Source organism: Melopsittacus undulatus, chromosome 1 (genome assembly GCF_012275295.1).
Source record: "Melopsittacus undulatus isolate bMelUnd1 chromosome 1, bMelUnd1.mat.Z, whole genome shotgun sequence".
Lineage (NCBI taxonomy): Eukaryota > Metazoa > Chordata > Aves > Psittaciformes > Psittaculidae > Melopsittacus > Melopsittacus undulatus.
The window spans coordinates 24,288,700-24,314,865 of NC_047527.1; the positions used below are offsets into that span (position 1 = coordinate 24,288,700).

The 26,166-nt window shown below is 40.5% G+C and overlaps 1 protein-coding gene and 1 long non-coding RNA gene across 3 annotated transcripts; both read right to left on the reverse strand.

The window, feature by feature from the left end:
- Positions 1-4,498: 4,498 nt before the first annotated feature.
- On the reverse strand, positions 4,499-26,166 carry ESRP1 (epithelial splicing regulatory protein 1). Of its 2 annotated transcripts, none has more exons than XM_005150867.3 (13): positions 25,741-26,166; positions 25,409-25,537; positions 24,433-24,546; positions 22,037-22,151; positions 15,004-15,102; positions 14,849-14,903; positions 12,851-12,961; positions 12,630-12,762; positions 12,506-12,548; positions 11,179-11,480; positions 9,482-9,697; positions 7,395-7,593; positions 4,499-5,591 (listed from the first exon to the last, which is right to left on the reverse strand). In XM_005150867.3, exons 1-13 carry the CDS (start codon positions 25,870-25,872, stop codon positions 5,419-5,421), a joined length of 1,821 nt encoding a protein of 606 aa, XP_005150924.1. In that variant the 5' UTR covers positions 25,873-26,166; the 3' UTR covers positions 4,499-5,418. The 2 variants fall into 2 exon arrangements, with proteins under 2 accessions (XP_005150924.1, XP_030906358.1); XM_031050498.2 differs by having other exon boundaries at positions 7,407-7,593; positions 25,741-26,165.
- LOC115946790 (uncharacterized) lies at positions 17,754-20,559 on the reverse strand. Its single transcript, XR_004080817.2, has 3 exons — positions 19,614-20,559; positions 19,335-19,503; positions 17,754-17,808 (listed from the first exon to the last, which is right to left on the reverse strand). It is a non-coding gene; the product is annotated as an uncharacterized lncRNA (long non-coding RNA).

The following is a 26,166-nucleotide window of genomic DNA, read 5'->3' on the forward strand; positions in this document are numbered from 1 at the left end:
TCAAGAAATCCAACAGATCACCCCAGCATCCAACAAACAGCAGACTTTTTTTCAGAGGCCAATAGGGATTTTCAAATACTCCTTGGACTGGCACAGGTCATAGGTATAATGTGCACATACACACAAGCTGGCAGCATAATGCCTATAATGCTCATTGCTGGAAAGCAGCTCAAAAGCAGGAGGAAATGCAGCTTCAGTATAAAGTTTTTTTTAGAAGTGTTTCATGCAAAGTTTGAAGGAGGCAAACCAAGTAAATTTTGTGGTATAATTACCCGAGTTGAAAGTTTTGACATGGTACTTTGTTCACAAAAACCCAGTAAGACATGCTATTAGCAAAAGTGTTTACATAACCAGAATAATTTTCTCTTTTCCAAGACTGGAATGTTTATCCACATTTCAAGAAGAAAAGGCCATATAATTTGACAAATAGCAGAAGTATGAGAGCTAAGTCATCAGTTCATCTCTTAATCAATAGAAACATTTAGATCCCCATTACTACAGTTTAATCAGCTCTAAGGTGCCTTATACCAAGATGAAGCCAACTCTACCCTTGAAAATACCAAAAGCTCCTTTGGTACATATTCCATATCCACGTTTAACCAGATAACCTACTGCCTTCTCAATGCATATCTAACCAGCCTGCCTGCTGCAGTCAGCTTCCCATCTGTACAAGTTAAGGGCAGCTCAACAACAATGAGCAACGGGAACAGAGCCAGAAGTGCTTGTTACCACAGAATGGAATTGCTATCACTGTAATGGTATACTCTGATAAGTACTGGGATTTTCAACACACCCCTATAGAGAGCTGAGTAAAGGCAATCATCCAGCAACATGTCTTTGCACCCTCAATAACCCAAGATCACCTGGCTAACACTGCAAATGTTTAAAAAAACCACCTGCATGGGTCTTGAGGCACAACAGGGAGATCTCTCCTACCACTGAACTGTGTTGTAAATAAGCAAAAGAAAAAACTATACTTAAAATGATCTCTGCAGTTATGCACAATGTTTGTATTCAGTTAACCCCTCATACTCATCCAAATACAAAGTCAGAAGGCGACAGTAAGCACTGCTAACTGAACATAAAATCATTCAGTATAAGCAAACAAAAGGAACTGAGATCTGTAAGTAGAACCTCCACCAGCATTCATGGTGGCATTTCGTATGGTGCACTGAATACATCTTGGACACTGCTATGAGCAACAGTATTTTTACAGATTTATCAACTTCGAAGAAAAGTGGGATTTTATCAATTTAAATAACTGTATCATTCTGATATCCAGACACCTATTGATCAGAGCATCACCTTTCTGCTGCTTTTCAGACACCACGGCAGCTTTACTAATTGAAACCTACAAATGAAGAAATAATTACAGCCTATGGAGGCATGCAACAATTACTCTTTCCTGCTAATACACACCTCCCCCAGTGAAGTATGGTAGTAGTTAAAGGCATCCCTGCTGTTCTAAACCTTGGCAAGCTAACTTTATTTGGAAAAGTGAATCATTAAGCCTTCCTCCAAAACAATCATTCTGGTGACAGGTTTGTGACATTAACTAAAGAGTTGACATTTGCTTTAACAAATTCATGTTGGAGACCAACTCACTGTAAGCAATGTTAAGAGTCCCAGATTCTGGCACTTGTATGTGAACTCCATTTGCTGGACAGCAGCTAAAAACCACTAGTAAGCTTTCATGCTCAGTCAGCCCATTCACTGCAGGTGTGATCTCCTACAATCCAAGAGGACATACTTAAAATAAAGAGTACTACAGTCTAGAAGCTGTGGTCCTGAGTGTTACTATCAGTACAACTAAGCTGATGAAGAGGTTTTGGTTCTGGCTGCTGCTGTTCTCCATCTGTGACAGATCTCCCAGGCAAAATACACATACTGGGTTTCTTAACCCGGTTCTGTCAACTGATGCTGGTTAGCCAAGCACACAGATACATAAATAAAGCTGCTGCCAGCAGCTCTGAATGGTATCACTCTTAATCTAGCCCACTTGTTCCTAGTTTTGCCAGTTTATACCTGTAACTTGGTTGTGCTTCAATATGGATCCAAGCAATGATCGATGTTAGGAAAAAAAACCCAATACTCACTTGTTCTCCATGATGGTCATTAAGGAGGATCTGATCCATCAGAGAGAACAAGTGACACTTTTCTCTAACCTTGGTCATTTTATTCTTTTAAACACACTTAAGTACACGTGTATATATTAATGCTATACGTATGTTCCATATAGAAATACTTGTACAAGTTGATTAATTTATAATGAAAAAACACATACCTGATCCATAGCAGGAAGAAGCAGACAGATGAAGATGGTAACAAATTACCCTGTATCTCCTTGTGCAGCAACTGTGAGAATCATGCCTTTAACTACCACATAAAACACACCTTTTCATTCAAGTAACTCCAAGGGAGAACTGTACATACACTGACAGAACAGAGATCACCCAAACTTAAGACACTATTACTAGCACAGCTGAATACAAGTATAAACACATTGGAAAAGGCACATGCTCACAAGTAGTACCTGTATCTCTCAAGATAAGTACTACTTCAAAGGTGCAAACAAACAACTTTGCATATTTACCTTGGTTCAATAGCACAAGAATAGGACACAGAATATAAGAACACTCTTCCAGTTATTTTGAGTTCAACCACTTCCTGTGGTTTCTGTGTATTCACTAACTCACAATGAATTTCCTGCCCTTCAATTTACCCAGTTTATTTGAACCCTCATCAGTTTTCAGCATCCACATCAATTTTTTGGCTACAAGTTTTACCAGCATACTACTCCCTAAGAAGCTCCTCTTTCCAATTCACTATTCAAAATATTGTTAAAAAAAACAACAAACAAAAGCAAACAAATATAAAAAAAACTCACTCCAAAGTTTAAGTCCTTACAATTACGGATTTTGACAGAAACTTCTAGGGGTTTAAAGTCATTGCCTAAGTGATCAAAATGGCATTGGAACTGAACGAATACAGTAAAACTTAACTTTGTTTTAAAACTACATATCCTGTAGCAGAAACTTTGGAGTCTGTGTATGTATGGTAAAAGTTTCTGCAGAATATGTTAGCAGTTGCCAAGCAGCACAGTTATTGTTTTCAATCTACATGAATACACAGAAACACGTATACATATTTATTCAGGATTAGATAAGGAAAGAAGCTCCTCCCTCCCATGAATCCTACTGTTCTTTTTCTCAAAGTCCTGGGATTAGGCAGGGACTGAGACCACTGATTTGCTGTCAGAACATGTTGCCAGATATAATTACAAGCTGAACAGAGATATCAAAGACTGACAGATCCTGAATAACTTGCTCTCCTTCCTTTTCATTTTCAGTTCACTAAAGCTATTTTAATAGCTTCGAAGGCATCAATTTCTTTACACCATCAGGTTTCATCACCAAAGGTATAAAAGCATTAAGACAAGTCTGAGAGTTTCAGGGATTTGATAGATATGGAACACCAGAGTAATGCCTCCCTCCCCCTCACCATCTAAGTTGATGACTCTGTGGAAAACAGAATTGGCTATTATAAAGCAACTTGACCTTGCAAATCACAACTGGTAGAACCTTTTGGCAGCAGGTCAAAGAAACTTTCCTTATTTCCATAAGTATTCACTAGTTAGATTTATGAACCATTGTCTGATCATTAGCCACTAGCTCTGTATTGCTTTTCCATGTACATGCATTTAAATACACCACTTAGTACAGAGGATATCCCATTCTTTCCTGCTGCACATAACTTTTTAATTCGCATTTCAGAACCAGAAAACTCCATTTAGGAGAGTTCCAATTGCTACATGAAAAGGACCCAATTACTTATTGCATCTTTTACAAAGCACAGACCTTGCCTGGAAAGCAATAAAGCATGATTTTTTTTTTTGGGGGGGGGAAAAAAAGCCCACCAGAAAGCTCCAAATTATCAGCTACAAAGGATCACTGTTTCTATTGGAGTATGTACAATTTGTAGATCAAATATTTGCTTTGGTCATAAAAGCAATATCCAAACACCAGATCTCACAACATGGAAAGAAGCCAACTCCAGAAATTTTTACCATTAAGTGAGGTATTTGTAATTGCCACAGAAGTTACCCAGGAAAGCTCTTGGGAATATTATGAGCTATCAGTTAGACAAGACTGTAAAAAGGATATTCTGGGATTTGGGATTGATCAGTCTATAATGGAAATATATGCCCACAGCCCAAGCAGCCAGTGATAGGACTCATGTGGGATCCCATTCAGCAAGAGAATGGTATCTCTGTAGGGCCTGACACTTTTGCTTGCAGTGGCCAGTCTACTGCTTTAATTAGCACATGAATTACTGCTACCGTGTTCTCCTGACATACAGATCTATTACCGAGAAGCTTGTTTTATATTGCCAGTGCAAGTTTGGAACTTTATTTTTCTTGATCTTACATTAAAGAGGCTGAGTTTAGTAACATGATTATAACCATATGACAAACATTGAAGGCATTGTAGAAGTTAACTCATGAGTGAGGAACACATTTTAATAAAAAAACAAAACAAAACAAAACCAAAACCCAAAACAACAAAAAAAAACCAATAGGCAGCTCACAGACATACTGGTTTAGTGTAAAGTAATAATAAAATCATTATTATCTTACAGGTACCAGAGTCCATATTGCTCAACAACTTCACAGGTAGCTTTCTGGACCCTTCTCCAAAGACAAAAGGCATTGGTCAGAACCTATTAGAAAAGCTGAGCAGGGTTTTCTGACAGATGGAGTGGTTTATGGCTTGAAGGGAACATTGCTCTTCCCAAGGCCTCATGACTGTAGAGAACAAATGATATTGGGAGTTTTTGTTCTGTAGAAGATAGCTGATACATCCAGAAGAGCCAAAGGCCCTTCATGAGAAGTGTTTCTGAGGTCAAGAACAACGTATACCTCTATATGCTTTACATACGCATTCAATACATAGATATGGCAATGCAGTACTTCCATAAATAATAAAGTTTTGACCATAAAGGTCAAAAATTACTTTATTACAAAAATGAAGGCAGAATTTCAGAAATCGTTAGAACAGACCCCCAGTCCATCCATTCTAAAGAGGGCCAAGGGCTTCTTTATGGACATGGGAACACACCAACTCCCACTGAGGGCGCAACAATGCAAAGTAACAAGAAGCATGTTAGGCAGAAACAAAACAAAACAACAAAAATCCCAATGTAATTGTGTGACTTGTTTAAAAAAAAATTATTACTACCTGAAATACTCTAAAACTTAGGAAATCCCTAAATATCCTGAAATTGTTTCCCTGAACAAGATACCAAACAAGCTGCTCTTGGTAGCACAAGCCTTTAGCATGGCAGACAATGTTCTTTTGTGAGCTTTGTGCATTTGCTGCAAAAAAGACTTCTTTGTTCCTGCTTGGTTTCTCCTCTGCTTTACCTGGGGTAGTATGCTGCGTAGTTCATGAAGAGCTGAGCCCCAGCAGGGTAGTACGCCGTGGAGGGCTGGAGTGTTCGTGGGTTCAGGAGCATAGATGGCTGATACAGAGCAGCTTCTGTTGGCACAACTGCAGTGGGAGCCGGAAAGGAGTAGGAAGGGGGTGAAAGGCCTAAAGGGAATAAATGGAAAAGAAATTAGGACCTTTTGAATTCCAGCATATATGTGGTCTTCATCAGCTGAACAACTCTGCAGTATGTAGGGAGCCTTCACAAGGTTCTCATTCTCTTGCTCATCACAGAAAATAAATCTGAGCTACCAACATGAGCTTAACTATAAGTGTTGTGCCCAGCCCCCATCAAAATCAGTAGTAAACCACTTGCTCTGTGAAGAGGGTCTCTTTCTGAAGAGAAGGCCAGTTTTTCTTGTCTAGGCTCAGATTCTATGAAGTCTCCAATCAAGAACTGTAAGAAGGAAACCTCTATGCTAAAGATCTACCTAACGTTTGCCAGAGCAGAGAGCACCTTTTCATCCCAACACTCCCTATTCCCCAAACAGCTGTCTTCAATTAACCAACAGCAGTGTGAGAAAAGTTGTGGCTTTGCAGCCTCAAGTGTTAACACTGAGTTTTCAACAAGACATGAGACCTTAAATGAATTCTCACTGCTGAGTTAGTCCACTTCCTTTGCCACTCTTTTCCTTCTCTTCCTTCTTTCTCCCCCCACAGTTATCATGAAAGTGAACACATAAAAGCTTCAGATAACCCTGAATAGCAAAAAAAAAAAAAAAAAATTTCCTTTAAGTTGTAGTCAGACCCTCTCTGCATTATGGGATGGGCCAGGTACAGAGCTGAAAGGGCTTCTCTGAGGAACACATTGCTTGCATTTGTAGTTGGAAGTGGGAACATTGCCACCTGAGAGTTCCCAAAGTTTGGGAATCTGCTCCCAGGAAAAGCTTCCAACCTGTCTGGAACAACTGTCACATACAGGACTACATACTGCAGATCTCTGCTCAGAAGAATACTTGCATTAAAAGAAAAGAGCTGGACACCTGGAAACCATCTCCCAAGGATTAGCTGAGAGTTTACTCAGACTCAAAAAGAACCACACCCAAGAAGTCTGCTGCCTTATTGGCACCTCTGACTAGGATTGAGGACACTTAAAAAGCCACCAAGAACAGTAACACATTTGCATGGAGACAGAGAGAAAGCTCCCACTACCTTGCCATTTATGATCTTGGAAGCAAAGTATTATTTTTCCCATAGGCTCAGATTTATATGGCACATATGCTTAGCAAATTAGCCCTTAAGCTCTTAAAGCATTTCCCCCAGACATTTGTCTAGAAGTCTATGTTCATTCTAGTAGCTCCAAGGAGTATAGTCTTACATGAAATACAATTTCTGCAATTCTCTGAGGCCAAAGCTATGTGTACCACATGGGCAATCTCAATTTCGTACAAACAGCAAAAACCAAAGGAAGAGTTCGGCCAGTAGTGGTTCAATAGGCAGAACATTTATAGTTAATTCCCAATGGGAAACATTACCAATGTTTTCATAAACTAAGTTTTGGAAGTGAAAGGGGAAGGGCTTGTACTTGACATGTTCACCATGATGAAAAATGTAAATATGAATCAGTGTAAATAGGAAACAGTTCTTTAAGTTCTAAAGCCTAGGTAGGGCTTACAAATTACTTCTCAGAGTCATGGCTCACCCCTGGCCAAGTTAAGTTTCAGGGAGGGGAAGGGAAGTTTGCCACTGGAAAAGCAAAAGTAGGTTTAAAGTAGTTCTTCAGTCATAGTAATTCACAACCAAAGGGAAAAATAATGGTTGCAAGCTGCTGATGATTCAAGATGAAAAGATATTTTAATACCCCCACCTGACATTCCTTTCAAAGAACCAGAATCAGAGTCAACAAAGCAGCTCCAACACCTACCCGCACTCAGCGTAGCACATTGGCAAGACCCATGCAAAACTTACATGGTAACTTACATGGTGGTGGGGACAAGCCATTTCGATTTAAAGTGCCCCCCATTAATACAAAGTTCATCTCCTCAGTAGAACATTGAAAGACTTCAACATATCTGTCCTTCATAGTCTTCTTATGACACTTCTGTGCAGCCAGAAAAGCTCGGTCTGCAGATTTCATCTGAATAAAAGCATCTCCAGATGGACGTCCCTACAAACAGGCCAGAAAACAGGCAATGTTACTCCCATAAAGTAGCAGAATAGCAGTAATTTGTGTTGTTAAAAAGCCTCTTCAACCATAAATATATCCAAGTCAATTAGCCTACACAAACACCCATCATCATGTTTAAGCTCTCCTCCCCCAAAGTTCTTCCCACTTGTGCTAACTTGACTGTATTCATTTAGCTGTTTCAATTAAACTGTTGTTACTTCTACCTTAAAAAAAAAGTAAGAACATCTATGGCTGAGACTACAGTTCAGGGGTATTTGGGTGCTTTGAGATCTGCTCTTACCACTTTAATTAGTATGCAGAATTGGAAGATTTAATCCACATTTATTACCTGGGATTTTCAAAATTCAAGAATACACGCAAGTGCCCAATATTAAATAATTTTTATTAAGGCTACGATGTCTTAGAAGGGTACTAGCCTAAGGTTTTGTATGAGAGTGCAGAGGAAAACCAATAAACAATGACACCCTTCCATTAGCTGTAGATGAGTAGGATACGCAACTGGGAAGAATAATTTTAGCAACATGCAGCTTCTGACTTGAAGTGGCCAAAACTAGAGTTAGACAGCTCTAACTGAAGCTCTAGGACAGTTCTTCTAGTTTCAGAGGGGAGAACTTTATCATCGTCCTTTGTACAGCTGTTTGTGATCATAAGGTTGAAACCAGGAATGGTAGGACCATGCAGAAAGATAAACTACTGATCCGGCAAAAGCAGTATCTGGAGGAAAAATAAATCTCACAGCTTTGGGAAGGGTTAGCAGACAGCCCTCAGGACTACATACATACATCAGTGTCTTCAAGGTTATTTCCTTACTGTTGGCATGGGCTGATACGACTGTAAACCATTACTTGCGCTATAACATCTGCATCTATTCTTAGCCTCTCCCAGCCCTGCACATTCCTCAGATTTTCCAACCTTGGCTACATTAAGTCCTCAGACACAAGAATCACTTTAAATCAAGGTACTGGAATAGCTATAGTGTCTTCTCCCTCCCCACACCCTCAAAGCACAGAAGCCTTATTCCCAGACAAGGAAGTATTTTGTAGTTTCACTTTAGGCTTATGTCTACCAAAACCATTTAGAAGAACCACTTTTACATCACAATGATCAGTATAATCAGTGGAACCACCAAAGGCATCTTCAGAATTAAAGAAACTGCAGTCTCCTCCTCCTAAAGTCACAAGACTGCAAATAAATGGGATGACAACAATTCACAATCCTTTATCTAAAACGTTTTGGTAGAAGCTAAGTCCAGAGAACAATAGCAATGATGTGACTGTTTACAGGTGTCAATGAGCTGTTAATCTTGATGCATAGCTGCAACTGTTTAAAGAAAGCAAGCACACTGTTCAGGATACCCAAGGTTTCATGTTGACTTAGCCATAGGAAATCCTGTCTAAAAAGGCCACAGTCACAGTTGTCCTTAAATGTACCCAAAGCATATTGTTCAGCAAGGCAGGTGCAAACCCCTCCTTTGAGAGATAACCTTGTCCACATTTGTTTTGAAGATACTTCTTGCCTGGTCCAAGAATTATGCATGTTGTTGAGCAGGACTCTTCAGTTCCAGCCTCCTGCAGTGCAGGATCACAGCTGCTGCTCTATGAGCACAAATCCCTCCAGGACTGTGGCTTAGTTTTAAGCACACGGGTCTCAGTAACAGAAACTGCTCTAGAGCAAATGCAACAGCTGGCACAGCAGGGTTTAAATAAGCCAACAAACATCTATTGCCAATACTTTCAGAGGAGAGCTAGAGGCCAATTAATGCCACTAGTGTCAGTCCCAAAGGTGCTTCTCTATTGCAACTATCAGAAGGACTCTGTTCATACACACAGAGTAATTGGCACAAAGTGGCTAGAAACTTGGTGCCTACCTGGTGATTTAGTACCATGTGAACTCCATGGGTCCTAATATCTGTAGAAAACTCCCCCAAGAACTCCAGGATGTCTCTTATAGTAGCAGCATAAGGAAGACCACGCAAACGTATGCAGTCTCTGACATTAGTGGGAGGCACAAATTGTTGAGGTAATACTGGAAGAATAGGTGTTGGGAGAGGAATAAGAGGCGTGGAAGAGTACCTGTTCAGCACCTGTGCAAACCAGAAAAACAGAGGTTACAGAAATATTCCCTACTTATGCTTCAACTCAGAGGAGCTGAACATAACACCAGTGCCATTTGTTTTCGCTGTGGGCAGTATTTCAAGGAAAAAAAAAAGTGAGCTAAGTTCTGGGCTTAAACAACAAAAGCAGTGCTCAGAATTCAGTGTTCAAAGTAAATATTTATGCTTTTTTTAATTAAAAACCCCACAATTTTGCTTTGAAAAATTTACTCAAAATGTTGTGCAACTCTCAGAAAATTTCTTAGAACATGAAATTTGTCTTTCAACAGCATTTTTATTGGGAAAATAGCAAAAAAAAAAATTCTACTATGTACAGACATGGTGACACTTCTACCCAGAATAACTCCTCAACAAAATTTTAGGACAGTCTGGGAACCAGAAGCTGTATCACTACTAAACAGCCCTGCCTTGAGATGCAATAGTCCAAGTAATGTAGGTGGTAGTACTGAGTCAGTCACACTTTGACATTTTTTCTTACTATTTTAACAGTGTAAGCCCAGCCTGGTCAAGAGTTCACTAAGTAGTCCCTAGCCTTTGACTCCGAGCAAGATTAGAATTCATGCACATTTATACAGTTACCAAGTTTTTGCTAAGCAAAGAAATGAGAGCAGTTGAGAAAAAACACAAGTGCTACAGCTATGACTTATCAAGTGTCACGCTTCTCTACATATCTGGGGGAACAGAGCTGCACCATCACTTGGTTACAAGGACATGGCTACTGCTTGACTGTATTTGCATTACAGATGAGACCTTTCAGAATCACATTTAGAAGTTTGTGACATCAACTGCAGCTCTACAAATCTTCAGAGAAAATACTCTCAGCCCTACTTCCTTACCCTGACAGCATGACTAAATTTCATGGTCCATTAAGCCATGTTAATGCAAGAGGGAGCACTCTTCAGGCCCAGTTTCACAAAGTCCTACCACCCTCTGCTAGACAGACAGTGGTGGCAGAAGATGGCCAAGAACTGCCCTTAGAGGCAATTTGTAAGAAGACTCTTCAGATACATCACCCTGAAGACAACTACACCAAAAGGCTTTGTTTTTCTGTGCCACTGAGTAAAGATAAGTCTTTTAGATCAAGATGTGTTGCTAGTTTTCCTCCTGAAGAGAATGTCCTTGGACTTAAATTCAGTATCTTAGTGTAAAGCATTAGACCTACATAAACTTTCTGCTATAACTGCTGTTTGCAAGACTATCAAAAGCCAAAACCCCAAAGGTTTGTATGCATGTACATATATATAATTGAGAGCATCCACATGCCATGAGATCTTACATTTAGAAGGAGCAAAACCCCATGGAAATTCAGACAGCACTTCTTCCAGCAAGAGTCAAGAGAGAAGGAAAAGAAAGCTTTCAAGTCATGAACATGTAATATTTGCTTCCACTACTGTACATTAGTGTAGGAATCTGGATTACAAGAAACCAATGTTTGCAATATTTACACCTACCTGCTGAACTTCTGCTGCAGTGCTCCTGAAGAGTTCAATGTACCTTTTCCCCAGCAAGTCCTTATGCTTTTTTAGTGCATTTTGTGCATATTCCTCACAAGCAAACAATACAAAGGCATCCCCTGTTGGCCTGCTATCGGGATATGTGACAAACAGGACTCCCTCCTTTCCTCCTGTTACAGGGCAGTGTTGGCCAAAGAATGACAGCACTTCTTCTGTTGTAACATTGAAAGGAAGACCTCGCATCCTGACAATCACTTGGTTTTCTTTTGACAAGAACTGTGCAACCTCATTGGAAGTACCTTTAACAAAAAAACATGCAGAAGCACTTAAGTCTATGTGGTCATAAAAGATCATGAGAAAGTCTGGCATAGCTACCTCCTCCACAAAGACAGAACACAGCAGGTAGAACAATATCTGCTTCCAAAGTAAATATCACCCCTCCCCCCACTTTTTAATAAACTAGAAATATTGTATAGGACATTTCCCATGAAAATCTAATAATGTTACTCCATTTGGAAGAGATACATCCTTATTCAAGGGGAAAATAAAAACTACTTAAAGTTCAGAGCTCAAGGAAAGCACAGTCTGTGAATCTTTTGCATGAGCACTACCTCTGCTATCATGCACCTTGCCTTTCTAACTTATGAATACCTTTATCATGCTCTGAAACCATAATATATAGTAGCTAAGTACCCAAACCACTGTGCTGGGAAAGAAACTTGGAAAGACATGTTGAAAACATGCCCAGGAATTTCATCCTATCCCAATAAAATTGTCAAAGTCTGTTAGTTCCACTTTCAGTATCTCTAGAAGACCTCAAATGTATATATTTATAATAATACCCTAACCAAAGCTAGCTGCTAACCAGCTTCATGTCTTAATATGGATCCTTTCACTTACACCCAGTTCATTCTCAAAAAGAAGTTTGGTTGTGCCAGGCACACCCTTTACACTATGATATTTGCTTTTACATGCAAATTTCCACAGCAACAAGTTATTGTTTTTCAAAAATACTCTGGCTTTGTTTTTTAGTAATCAATAACATTTAGGTTCCTTCAGTTTAGATGAGCTACCAAGCTCATCATCTTGCCTGATCAAATCTTGATAGGCTGCTTGAAAATGGAAGGAATATGAAAGAGAAAGATGGACAGTAAATCACAGAATGCCTTAGACTGCTGCTAGCAAAGTACATAGTACTCAACATACAAGATAGCTACTTGTTTAAAGAAAGAAAATTAAAACCCATATATAATAAGGGAAATTTAGAGCCCAACACTGCAGATGCTGATGGAGCCCACTGTCATTCCTACCCACTAAAAATTACCTCCTGCAATTTTAAGGAAGTCTTCACCTGTTGCCTTGTATACCTAAAGAAAGAAAAGAAAAGGTAGTTGGCATGCTATTTGCACTCCTGTTACAAAGAGGATTTCAAAGCCAGTGTCACACACCTCAATGTATCGATTTCCCATGTGATGCTTGTGTCTTTGTAGTGCTAGATCTCTATGCTCTTCACTTACGAACCTCACAAGAGCCTCCCCATTCCTCCTACCTTGGGCATTAAGACAGACAGCAGCACCTCCCCTGCAAGATTTAAATCAAGAGAGAGAACTCCATGACTAACACAGATTAAGCACTACAAATGCTTTTAAGTAAATTCTTGGTTACTAACTTGGCAATATTTAGACCTTTGAAGAATTTTGCTATGTCCTGGTCAGATGACTGCCACGGCAATCCTCTTGCTCGGATAACAGCATTGTCATCCACAAGTTCCATCTTGCTGCTGCAGAGACAAAGAGGGAGTAATGCAGAGACATCTACCTTTAGTATCTGACATGCAACACTCTCCCTGCTCGTCACCTGATTTTCAGTCCCTGTTCCACCTCTACTGGATGGCACTGCCAGGGCAGCAACGGCTAAGTGCCACCACCATCCAAAGCCACTGCATGTGTTTCTCCTCAGGAAGTGTCTGGTCCTTTTCCACCTCCCCTTTCCTGCTTCACTACATTTGCTCCTTGAGCTCTCATTTCTTTGATCATGTTCACAATTTACTCCCCAGTCCTGACAAACCAATGGTTTGTACTTCTCCATTGTCTGAACAGGGTTACTGGTATAAAATAAAGCACTTGCTATTCTAATCTCAGCTAGGTGGAAATTGAAACAGATCAGTTAGATGTAACCAAGGTCAATGCTTATTTTTTGTACTGTAATCATGTGTAAGAGCCAGTTACAAGCCAACACCAAATCTGTTCAGGGTTATACTCAGCACACAGAGGAGTCCTGTCCAGAGTTTAGCCTTAACATTGCTTGTTTAGCTGTCACCTTGCTACCAGTGGCTAATATAGCTACAGGCTACACTGGCTGCTTAGCATGGGAATAGCTCAGCCACAGAAAGCCATGTTTAATTGGTCATTACCACAGTCTCTTTTGTTCTGTTACTTGTTAAAAGGGCCATGTATAACAATATGATCACAGCTACCCAAGGCTGCCTTTCTGGCTATTGCAAGGACATGTTTTTGCACAGAAGAGCCTATATGATTGATTAAGCAGATCAAGTCTTGCTCAGCAGCAGAGGACTTTTTTTTTTTGCACAAAAAGGCTGTGGTACACCTTGTTACAGGAGGGTCATGTTTCTCTCTCTCTTAATATCTCAAGTGGCCTTTCCATAGGTGTCTGTCTCAAGCTGTTCCCTCTCACCTCCCAATTCTGTACTTTTCACTAGCAAAAAAAAAAAAAAAAAAAAGTGAATCTTCCATCTCACCCCAGGATTTTGTTACTGAAAGGGGAAAAGCTCCTGGCCATGGTAAAACAAACCCTGAGCTAATATCACTGGATACTTTCTGTCAACATTGTTGTATTCTGTTCTTGCTTTTTTTTGGCTCGGATGCACCAGCATCATCTACCATTATGATAAGTTTCTTAACCTGGAAAAGGGAAGTAAGTATTCATGCAAGACAGGAGCACAGGTAATACCATCAAGGGAGTATCCAGTAAACCATTGAGAAAAATCAGTAATCACACATAAAAGTATAATTACAGAAAAACAAAACAATCCCCCCCCACAAAAAAAAAACACACCCAAACCCAAAACAACAACCCACCAAAACAGTAATCAAAAGTATGTAACACTTCAGGTTTAAAATCTATTCGGGAAGAAGACAATCATAGCTTAAGCAATTTACTGGTAGTACAGTATCCTTATGGAAATATTTTTTCCCTATTAAAAAAAAGGAAAACATGATGCAAATTCAGCAACTGTGAAGCAAATAGCAGGAAGAACCTTAGAGTTGGTACCAACAGGGTTACTCTGCAAAAATGATTACTTCTCTGTTAACAGCACACTTAGCACCCATTATAAACATTTACTAGCAGGACCCAGAACGACCAGCAGCTAACAAGTAACATCAGAGTGTAGCAAGAAAACTGGCTTGCACCTCATCATAGATTATCTGTTCCTTTTCCCACTTGAAGCACTTTGATTTCCACAACAGTGGCAAGATAAATAAAACAATGGTAACAGTTATTTGCAAGTTAGGAATACAGTGAAGTGCAGCCTATCCAAGCTGTATCTTAAAATGGGAGGGATGGTGATGGACAATGGGGAAGTGGGGGGGAAGGAACAGACGGGTAGGGTATGTGCACACAGCAAGAAGAGGAAGAAAGCACTTACCATGGCCCACTTTCAAACTTGTAATTTACTCTTTCTGGATCTGAAAATCGGTGATCTATGAAATATGGCACAAGTTATTTTTCCTCAGCATACAGGACAGGCAGTAAAACCAAACAAGCAAGAAAAAAAACAACTTGTTCACAACAATCACTTACTGTATGGTTCAGATATTAGTGTTAAAATAATATTCCCCATATCTTCAACTTGAGAGGCTCCATAGGGAAATGCTGGACTGTTCTTGTCAAGATTTAAATCTTTATGCTGGAGTTAAGTCAATCATCACCAGAGATGTTTCTAATTGGCTTCCTGTTAGAGCAACAAGCTTTCATGTTACCCTTGATGATAAGTCACTTCTCAGGGGAAATCTTTAATCCATTTTCCTGCTGGGATGCATTAGCTGTTCTGTCTTGGCCTCTAGCTACTGCCACCTGTGGGAGTGCGAGGTCAATCCAGAAAGTGTCTGGGGACATGAGACCCCATAATAAGGACATATATATTTAATATACTTATGAATTATGTATGTTTGACAGATAGTTTTGCATCCAGAAGATATTTGAGTACTCTCCTCTTTAATTAAGATCTTTAACCTCTAATTTGAAGGAGAAGCAAACCATTAACTAGGAGCTCCACAAACAGAATATGCTACATACTTTCTGAACAAGCAAGTCCCAGAACAGAATAAATATCTTACTTCTTTGACCAAATTCACAAACAGTACTTGGTCTAAACCTTGCCCATTAGAAGATACAACCCAAGTTTAGTGCTGTTAGACAGAAGCATTTTGAGAATGTTATAAGTGTATGCCATTGTAGATATCCAAGAGACAAAACAAGAGTCCCACAACACATATGTTCTTTGATCTGAAGAATTTTGGAAGATGATAGCAAGGATAAGCTCCCTGCCAATAGAGAGCAGGAAATGTTCTGTCCTGGAAAGAGGCTGTAGAACGACTTGATAAAACCCCGTGTTCATAAAGGGGAGTCTGATGCAAGTTGCACATACCACTTTCTTTCACACAAGTGTAAACAGTTTCTGTCTCCTGCCTCCTGTCACACTTGCTCCTTTCCAACACCAGACTACAGGACTGTAAGACTACTCACAGCTCTGCTCCATCATTTATAAGTGAAGTTTTTAAGAGGGTTTTATTCACTCACATCTCCTTTGATGAATGTAGGTTTAAAGAATCCAAGACAACAAAATAGAAACCAGCAAAAATCCCACCCCCCCCCCCAAAAAAAAAAAACAACCCAAGAACAGAACAAGTAATGAAATATAAAACAGTCTTGGAAAATTACTTGGGTTTTTTGACTCCTTTCATTATTTCACATCATGACTTCAGAGCAAAAGTGAAAGTTTCTTGAACAAGACCTATCCGGGCATGGCAATACATTAATGCAAGATATTCAAAATAGTCAAATGCACCAATTATTTGCCCACATCTTCAAAAAACACTACACTGGACACAGTGTAAATGCTCAAGTCTGCATTGTGGTGCTCAAAAGCTGGCTCTCAGTCCAAGATAATAAGGTTTCTCTTAAAGAAAAGCTGCTTTTTTTCCAATTAGAGCTGAGCTCATTTTGAATTGGCAGATGCCTACACGAAGGGCAGGGAACGGAAGGTGTCAGAAACAGACACCACATACCAGCTTTGCTGTATCATCTCTTCAACGGGGAGGGCAGCACAAGTCTCATTTTGAAATAAAATCTTCCCTATTATTTGTGGGTTAACTGCAAGTCACTCCTACAAAACATTAAGTTGTTTTTGAAGTTTAACTGTTATCTGGTCAAGAGATGAAAAATAATTTCAAATGAATTCATTAATTCCTCTTCCAGAGCAAGAAAAGGAAAGCTGCTGTGCCAAGACAATACACTTTGAAGATTTGTTGGTTTTAAGTGGGCATTGGAGTCTGGAAGGTAAGAGGATGGTGCTTAGTCTTACAAGAACATTGGCAGTTTAAATGAATCATCATAGTTAAAAAGAAAACTTAAAAAAAGCAACAAAAAAAAGGCAGAAAACAAACTGTGACCCCTCCCCTCCAACTGCATGACTCCAGACAGTTTCCTAGCCATAGCCATTACCCTCTCTCCACATACTTTCTTTGGAGTAAAGTAGTGAGAATATTAAATGGTTTTCTTAAAGAAAACCAAGCTAAAAATCCTGAACCATATGCAATAACCCCAAAGCACAGTTTGAGACTATCAGTATTTGTAGCAACAAAAAAAACAACAAACAATAAACCAAAACCATTCAAAACAAATTCATTGCAGTATCTCTTCCTAAACAGTACACTCAAGCTCATGCCTCCCCTGTTCCCTGGGGAATAGGGATTGCAAGGAAAACTAATCAGACTCCCTCACAGAGAAGGTGCCTAATCAGTACCACACAGATGTTTCTGGGCACAGTGTATTGGAGCTGAGGAGTGCTTCTTTTCCTGATACCCTTTCCCCTGCAGAACCTAACAGCTTTGTGCTTGCTCAGTCTCTGCTGCACATCTACGGAATCAGAAGCTGCTGAAGGCACAGGTATTGAAACCCCAATCTTGCCTGACCAATTTTTACGAAGATTTTTGAATTGTCATCTTTGTCAAAGCCAAGAGAAATTGGGCAGGAGTTTCAATAGCTATTACAGATGAGGACATGCATGCATGTACACATAACAGCCAAGTGCATGTAGGACTGTGCTGTCAAAACTCGAGGCATTTTAGTGTTTCCTTTCTGCAGAGCCAGATCCCTACAAGTGATCAGCTGCCAGAGAGAAAATGCAGCACTGTGAAGGCACTAGGAATTTGAAGCAAGGCTATCACACAAAGAAAACCAACTTCCTCACCCCATATCCATTTTCATCAGAAAATATTTTAACTTAAAATATCAATCAACAGGAGATCTAGTTCCTAAAACTCACCTAGTGCCAACAGAAGTCAGTACCAGGTGTTCAGACAGAGTCAGTTGTGCCAAGGAACTCTATATTAATATAAACACAATCAAAGGGGAGGAACAACATCATGAACATCAGTGGGAATTAAAATTGCTCACACCTTTGCCTGATTAGCTAGAAGCAAGGCTTCTAGGCAAGACTGGTGAAGAAACTGATAGCTTTCTGCATATGTGAGGAGCATGCTAACAGTAACATTAACCAAGCAAAAAACCTGAAGTCTAATAGACACCCATGGTCAGAGACACTAGAAATTATGGACACTTGGGGAAAAACTGTTAGAATAGTCTTTATAAAACCCACCTCTTGCTCTGTGAAGGGCTAAGAGACCGTGTGTGTGTGTACAGGCACACAGTGATATTTAAAAGTTGCCTCCCCTGAACAACTGGAAAGTGGCTAAATCTAAGTTCCCATATGAAAAAGTGTTAGAAAACAGACTTGGCTGTCTAAAGCTACCATATGCAATAGCACGCACACATATGATCTAAATGAAGCAATAGGCAAAAGACACTCCCAAGCAACAAGGTAGGATGGGAAACAAGGAACAACTCCTTACTGCATAGCAGCACCACCACCTCCTACAGCATTCAGCAAATTAGTAAAGGGGACAGGGAGAAACATTCTACATCAAGGTGGTCTATATAATATGTAAGAAATTTCTATGTTATTTCCTTAGATTCCTCACCACAGCTTCACCCACTGCCAGTGCCTCCCATAACTTCTTCCCTCCCACTGCCTCTTTCATTTTTCAGTTGGGAAACTCCATTAACTATGCCAAAAGAAATACTGAACAACTAATTTAGCTTTGAGATGACACAACATGAACTAGTCTTGCAATTGTGCTCTACACTGATCCTCTTCCCCCTTTGTTCCGTTTTTAAGTCTCTTCAGCTAGAAGATTACATCTTTTAAAATGAAGTTTGCATAAATGTAATCTGATATTACTCAGTTCCTGGGTACAGGAAATACTAATAGCAATAAGCAAGATTCTCATGTAATACTCAGTAGCAGGATTTTTATTGCTATTTATATACTATTGGTTATAACTGCTCCACATCATTGTTTTCAGGACAGCCAAGTTAAAAACAAAAACAAAAAAACTCACAAGAAACCACACAAACCAAGCCAAACCAAAAAAAGTCAAAAAAAAAAAGCCAATAAAACAGATTTTCAGTGTTGCAGTATCCAGAGTGAATCCAGCACATTAAGTGGGCTGGTCTGAAGTATGCCTGTATTTCTACTGACAACATCCAGCAGACGTTCCTAGTAAAGAGTTATCCTCAGAAATACAGTTCAGAAGTGACTGGAGCAAACCATGCACTGGAGGAAGCATGAGCTATTTGGCATTAAATAGCTTCTGCACACCCAATCTTGAGGCAAAGGATGAGTCTTCTGCAGATCTAATACAAAGTCATGCAAGCTTTGTTCACTCCACCCTGAAGGCACTCACAGGGTGAAAACTGGCTCAGCAAGCTTTGCAAATCAAGAAGTGCAGCAAGTATGGGAGGTACAGAGGGTGCAAGAACAACCCTGCTCCTTCTGTATGTATACTTACACATGTTGGGGGGGGAAGAAGATTTCAATGGCTCTGAGCTCCTCTCTGCAGGAACATGGTCACTTCTCTCCAGTTTTTTGTTACTTTAAATTTCTCATAATTGTTCTGCTTACACAGTGTTGCTTACACAACACTAAGTCTCCCAGAAGACTGACTCCTACCCTAAAACCTGTTTTGAGACCATAAGTTAGGTAGCAGTAGCACTCAGAGATAAGTTACAACTAGCATCAGTTCTTCCTCAGTCCCTCATATTCCATGGCATTTTAAACATTTCCTTACCTTTAATTAAAATAATTCAGTGGGTGTTTGCTCAAGAAATGTAGTTTCTTGGGGAGGGGTGATGTAACGCTTTCACCTGAGCTCTTGGATTTGGAATAGTTTCTTTGCTGTACAGAATTTTAAGTAGGTCACTGAAATAGTAAGTTTCAAAAAGAATCTTCTAAAGGAAGAATAACCCAGCTGATTAGTTGGTTTAATATCTCTATGCTATTTTTCAAGACTGTGCTTGCCATGTCCACAAGAAATACATAACCAAGGAACAACTATGCAATGTGTTATACACTGGATTATACATCCTGAATGACTGCACAATCAGCAGTTATCTACTCTACTGTTGGGAGCACATTCTCCATTTGTTTGTAATCTGTTTAACCAAATGATACCCATCAAAAGAAAAGCTTTTTGACTACTAATAATTTAAATGACTGTACAATAACACCCAGCTTTCCCCTAACTTTCACATCACACAAGCGTCTGTTCACTGATTACAACCATCTTACTTTCAGGTAAATGGAGCTGTTGTAAGTACATGAATGGATGTGCCCCAGGACCATTTCACTTCTACAAGTCTCTAAATGCAGGTCTTCTGTATCTCTAGTCAGTACACTACCCATAGACAAAAACCTTCTATACCCACTAAGAAAAACAACAAATCTGGCCCAGTATAATTTGTGTGATACAAGTAATGGAAAACTTCCCTCATGCAGTCCCTTAAGCTATGGGGTGGAAAATATGCACTTTCTACAGGAATAGAATAGCTTAGTTAGATTCTACACATGAATCTGCAAATTTATTCCAAGCTACTCCATTTGGTTTTGTGTCCTCACCCCAGCATATCCGCTTCAAATCCAAGCTACTTTTCATTTAGACATTCTCTTTGCTACATAACTGTCTCAGGAGGAAAGCAGCTTATGAAATAAACCAAGCCTCTGCACAAAACTGTTTGAACTAGTCTTTGCACTTAGCACCTGCTTCAGCAATTATTTTTTTAATCCCAAGCACTACATGCATGTCCAGACTCTCCAAGTGCAATTAACTTCTACCACTTCTGACAGCAAGGAGATGAAGTCGGCAGATTTCAGCAAGGTGAGGAGAAATAAAATTACCATATTTGTCAATAAAAGGAAATAAAAAGTTATTTTACCTTTTTGGTCTCTGTGTCCTCCACCCCCAACACTCTCAAGTGATACAGGTACAGTTAATTTCAGCCATGTTGCAGAAACGTGGCAAGTTTACAGATTAGAGCATCAGTTACAAATCAGCAGTTACACAACAAATCAAACCACAAAGACTAAGATAAAACCAGAATAGAGCAATTTAGGTCTATATACCTTAAGAAGCATATCAGACACAGAATTCACACTCAAGCTGAGCATGCTTGCACTGACTGATCAAGCCTCAAGCAACATGGAGGAAATACTGTTGGTAGCTGCCAAACTCTTCAGGGGCTTCATGACAGTCAGGTAACATAGGGCAGTCTGCCACCTCTCAGCAGGCAGGGAATAGGCAGCCCATCACTGTGCCTTAGCTGATCAGCAGTGCTCCAGGTGGCTACAGTTGTATTACTAGTTCCACAGTACCAAGACATAAACACACACAGAAAACAAAGGCATCTCTCCAAAACAGCTGAAGGAGCTCATTGTCTTTAACAGACTTCAGCTCCATGTCAAAGCCTCCCTGAACAATGTAGTAAGTTTCTGACCAAACTTTTAGAAGCCTGCATTATCCAGCTTCTAGACTACGCAACACAAGCATTTATTTTTTTAAGAATTCACACTCCTACACTAAGTGTACTGCTCTGCTTCAGAGTAGGGGAAGAAGTGATTTCTACCCCTTCACTAGGGGAGATTAATCTTAATTTCCAGATGGCAAAGTGGAGCAGACAGCCTCCAGTATTCAACCTTATGGTTACGCACCAAGAAAATCCACATCTGCATAATGTGCCATACGTAATGTGCCAATCACATTCCCTGCTTTAGGTTCACTCTTGAATCAAAGGGGTTCACAACAAGAATAACTGGTCCCCTTCCTAAAAATTAAGATAGTCATTCTTACTAAAAAAAAAAAACCAAAAACAAAAAAAACAACCTAACTGATGTGACAATTGACCTCACAACTTAAATATTAGGATTCATATTGGCCACATGAACAATGTGCCAGATGCACTAAACTGAAGTTTAGAGACAAAACTATGAACATAGTAAAGAAAACATACAGAAATCAAGAAGAAATACAAGATTTCCCCCCATGGGAGCATGCATCCTCATATGTTTTTATCTTTGTGAGAAAGCTCAGTACAGCTCAGAATCACTCATTAAAGTTACACTCTTGAACATGTGTTGCAAGCATTACTCACCTATCTCTGTCCTAAAATTCAGGCAAAGCTGTAAGAGCAGTAGACACCATCACAGTCAAAAGGATACATTCTATCATGGCTGCAACATCCAGTTTGCTAACATCAGGTGAGCCAGGACAACACTTCTTGAACTCCTTACGCAAGTCAAAAAAGGAGTAGAAGCATTCAGGCAACAAGATATTCTGTAAAAGGACAAAGTTATGCTGTCAACCTGGGTAAATTTCATCTACTTTGTCTTTAGATACTAAAACTTTATAACAAGTTGCTTATATGGGTATGAAACACAGTCTTTGCTACAGAGACTCTTATAGCTCTTCTTAGCCACCTAACTATGTTTATGAACTTTTTTTTTGCTTAAGCAGCTTTCTCTATGTGGTTTAAAAAGAGAAATGTGCTTTTTCACTGCCAGAGTAACGCTTGCTATTATTACTAGTGCTTCGAATCCAATATATACATAGGAGAGCAAATGCCTGCTATTGCAACATTTATCATCAATTCTTGATTCCAATTTTAACTGTAAAAAGCCAGAGGGCATGCAGTTCAGTTTATAGAGCCAAGTAAATTTTGCAAGACCAGCAGAAGATGTTTTGGTTTATAGACAGGTCCGAGTTTTCAAAGAATAGTCACACTTCAAATACTTATTCCTTAAACAAAAACTAAAACCAAAACCTCAAAAACAACACACAAAAAACCCCAACCAAAACTAGGATAAAAGCCAACTGTGTACAGATGAAGGCAGATATGGCACAGAGATTGTCAGTCTAGGCATGGTAACTGCTTTAATTGCAGCATATGAAGCCAGAGCTTCTCTACAGGCACAACATTTTGTATTCCACTTGGCTGTTTGTTGCCTGCAATATCTTTCTAGACCAAAAGCAGGGGCTTTCTGTGATTTAACAACTACTTAGCATCTTGGCATTCTAACAGAATGACAAGATATGTGAAAGCACATTTAGGGAGCCCAAAGAAATAAGTCTGAAACAAGTTCTGCTTTAAGAACATGTTAGCATATGGACAGATGCATTAGGCAAACGATACTCTTTAAAGACAAACTTATGAAAATGGAGGTGCGCTTGCCAAGATTTCCTGCCGTGGTTTTAGCATGGCTATTCTTCTTCCCCAACAAGCAACCAAGTTCTGTACTTCACTGACATTCAGTTGGAGCAGTTGATGCCAATTCATTCTCCAAATACCATGAACTGCTAGATTGCTTCAGAGTGGCAATCTTAAAAGATACATATAATCCAACAAGTCTAATGATTTATTTCTGCCTTGTGGATTTTAGTGACCTTGCTACCCCATCTTCAGGATTCACCAAAGAACTATTACAGGTCCCATAAGCACCTGGTTTACTTAACCTATATGCAGCACAGAGCAGCTTTCAAATAAATAATTCTTAAAAAAATATCAACAGAACATTTTGATGAAGATTTGATTCTTATCAGTGACCCTGTGATGATACAGAAAAAGGATGCTTACCCCTGACAACAAACAAAAATAATCATAGGAGTTGTCCCTTCTTAGCCTGCAGTTAAGTTATGCACATAAAAGGTTAACTGTATAACCCACATAACCATTGCAAATGAGAAGAAAGCCTATTAAAAGCCTGTTTCCACATTTTATCACATTATACCCCAAGACAAGTTACATACATATGGACCCTCTATTCATCATGAATCATGTTCACTGTTTCTCTTCTAACCCAAAGATATAAGTATTTAGCGCACAAATAAGTATTAAAGCCAAGCTCATCTAGTATCAGTTCTGTAACAGCACAGACTTGCAGCAGTGCCCTTTCAAAGGTGAAGCAACAAACTGATGGGCACAGAAGTCAGCTGCAATGAGAGGAGCAGAACAGCTCGGTAACAAAGCAATGCATGTCTATAGCAAACCACAAAATGATTGAAGCAGTTATTTCAGGACTAGAGACTCAGCATATTGCTGCAACCCTATCACTAATGAAAAGTAGGCAGAACCTCATAATACTGTTAGCAATTTGGCAACTCTGAAGGCATAGAAAACCCTAGAATATGGGACTAGTCATCACTCACAGCCTGCCTCAAACTACTGTTCAGCTCCTTACAAATATGAGCACCACCCTCAGAGCTTCAACTGACTACATCAAGATTGAAAGTTGCTGAAGCTAAAGGTGAATGTAACATTTCAAAAGACAATTTATGATTAAAGTGGTTAACTATTTGGCAATGCTTCCACATCCCATTTATTAACCCATTGTAGCTAAAAGTACTCTGATAATGCATTGCTCCTTTCTCAAAGGAGCAGAAGGCATTGTCTGTGCCTTTCCCATGGACAAGCTCTTTAGTCTGGTAAGCATATTAACACACAGGCAACGTTTGTACAATGGTTGTGTGGAGGCACTCTCCTACTAAAGGGAAATTGATCAATTTTGCAAGAAATCATATAAAGCACACTAAAAGTCAAACTGAAACTACAACTACTTACCTTCTTGGAAGCTTCAGGATGCAGAACTTGCCTAATGTGCAGCTGCCCATCAGTACAGAAACAAAACGAAGTACCTACACCAATGTTCAATTCATTGCTCACAGACTGATTAAACTGAAAGCAGGAACAACAAAAGATACATGTAAAAGACAAAAGTGGCTGTGCCAGGCAGTGTCATCTGCTGTTGACATATTATTCCTGGGCAGCAGGAACATGGAGCTAGAATTCCTTTTTGTACAAGCCTAGCCATTCACTTCTGTAGCTTTGTTTATTACGATCTAAACACTATCTAAACTATTTACTACATTATTTTCACAAGGAAATTGACTCTATTCCCCACTTCTAATGAGGCAAGTCTACATTACAGGAAAACCTCTAATCCTATTCCAGAAGGATTTGCAAGAGCACTGCAAGGAGACATAAAGCCAGCTGCAGAGAGCTATGGGAACACCATGGCAGAAAACCCTTTCAGACAAGGCACTCAAGCATGTTGAAAAGGAGATGGGTTTTCCATCCTTTCCTCAATGAGAATAATGCTCACCTTTTTATATGGAGACTTCAGTACTGTTTCCTTTCCAGGACTGATGAGCCACGAGCCTAAGCAGGGCCTGCCATCACCCAGCCTTTTCAGGCACACCTAAACTTCACCTCTGTCAACACCAATTGGGCTCACCCTCAGCTGAGACTCAGGGTCCAGCATGGCAAGAGACCAGGGAAGAGAGACACCTGACCCTGAGCTTCCTCTCTTGATGTTCAGTCTCTCACAATGGCAATGAGCAAAACATGAGGGGGAAATCCCCATAAAGCTCACCATAGACCAGGTTGCCTGTCACACGCAAGTCTGTGATGCCCTATCCCAGACAACGCTGCCCCAGTAACTGTGATAGCGGAAGGGATAAACAGGTAACACTGCCTCTACCACACCAGGAAGCCCCCAAGGAAGACCAGCACCCAGCAGCCAGTTATGGGGTGTCACCTGTCTCAAAGCCTGCTCCAGCGGTGGAGCCAGTGCCAGGCTCTCCACATCCACCTGGGTGATCTCCTGGCACTCAGCTGTCAGCTCCAGGTGGTCAGGCCGGACCAGCACATCATGCAGGTGCCCCAGCTCCAGAAAAAGCAGAGAGTGGGTGAGTCAGCTCCCCAGCCTGGAGGCCCCCACCTGCAGTACCAGCCCCTGCCCTACACCAGGGCCTGCTCGAGCCTGGGGGACCCACTGCCAGCCCAGTGCTGGGGCTGTCCTGCCTGTACCCAGCACGGCAGGGCCAAGGGGAGCAGCAGGTCGGTGTGCCCACCCTCGTGGGAAAATACCTCCTTACTCCTCAGGTCGACCACCTTCCACAGGAGCTGGAGCAGCTCTCGCTCATCCGAGCCCAGCCTTGACCCGTTGTTTCCTGACGTGGTCACGAAGAGGATCACCAAGTAGTCGGGGGATGCCGTCATGGTGTCACCGAGCCAGTGGGAAGAATAAAAAAGGGGAAACGGGAAAAGGGGGGGAAAGAAAAAGAAAAGGGGGAAAGAGAGGAGGAAGAGGCCAGAAACTTTCCTTGCCCGAGGCCCCTCCAAGCGAGACGCAGGCCTCGCTGCTCAGGTGCCGGCGCGGGAGGCGCACACTGCCGCTGTCCCCCCTCGCTGTCCCGGGGCGGGCGGCGGCCGCTCCCACGCCGGCTGCACTGATGGGAAGCGTGCAATGGCTGCGAGATTTTCAGCGCGGGGCCGCGGCCCTACCTGCCCAGC

Bases quoted from the DNA above. Each gene is read 5' to 3' on its own strand.
- ESRP1 (XM_005150867.3), bottom strand. From the start codon at position 25,872: ATGACGGCATCCCCCGACTACTTGGTGATCCTCTTCGTGACCACGTCA. The intron at 12,549-12,629 runs GTGTGTGACACT...TTCTTTCTTTAG, and splicing joins TGGGAAATCGATACATTGAG to GTATACAAGGCAACAGGTGA. The intron at 5,592-7,394 runs GTAAGTTTTGCA...TATTCCCTTTAG, and splicing joins ACCACCATGTAAGTTACCAT to GCCTTTCACCCCCTTCCTAC.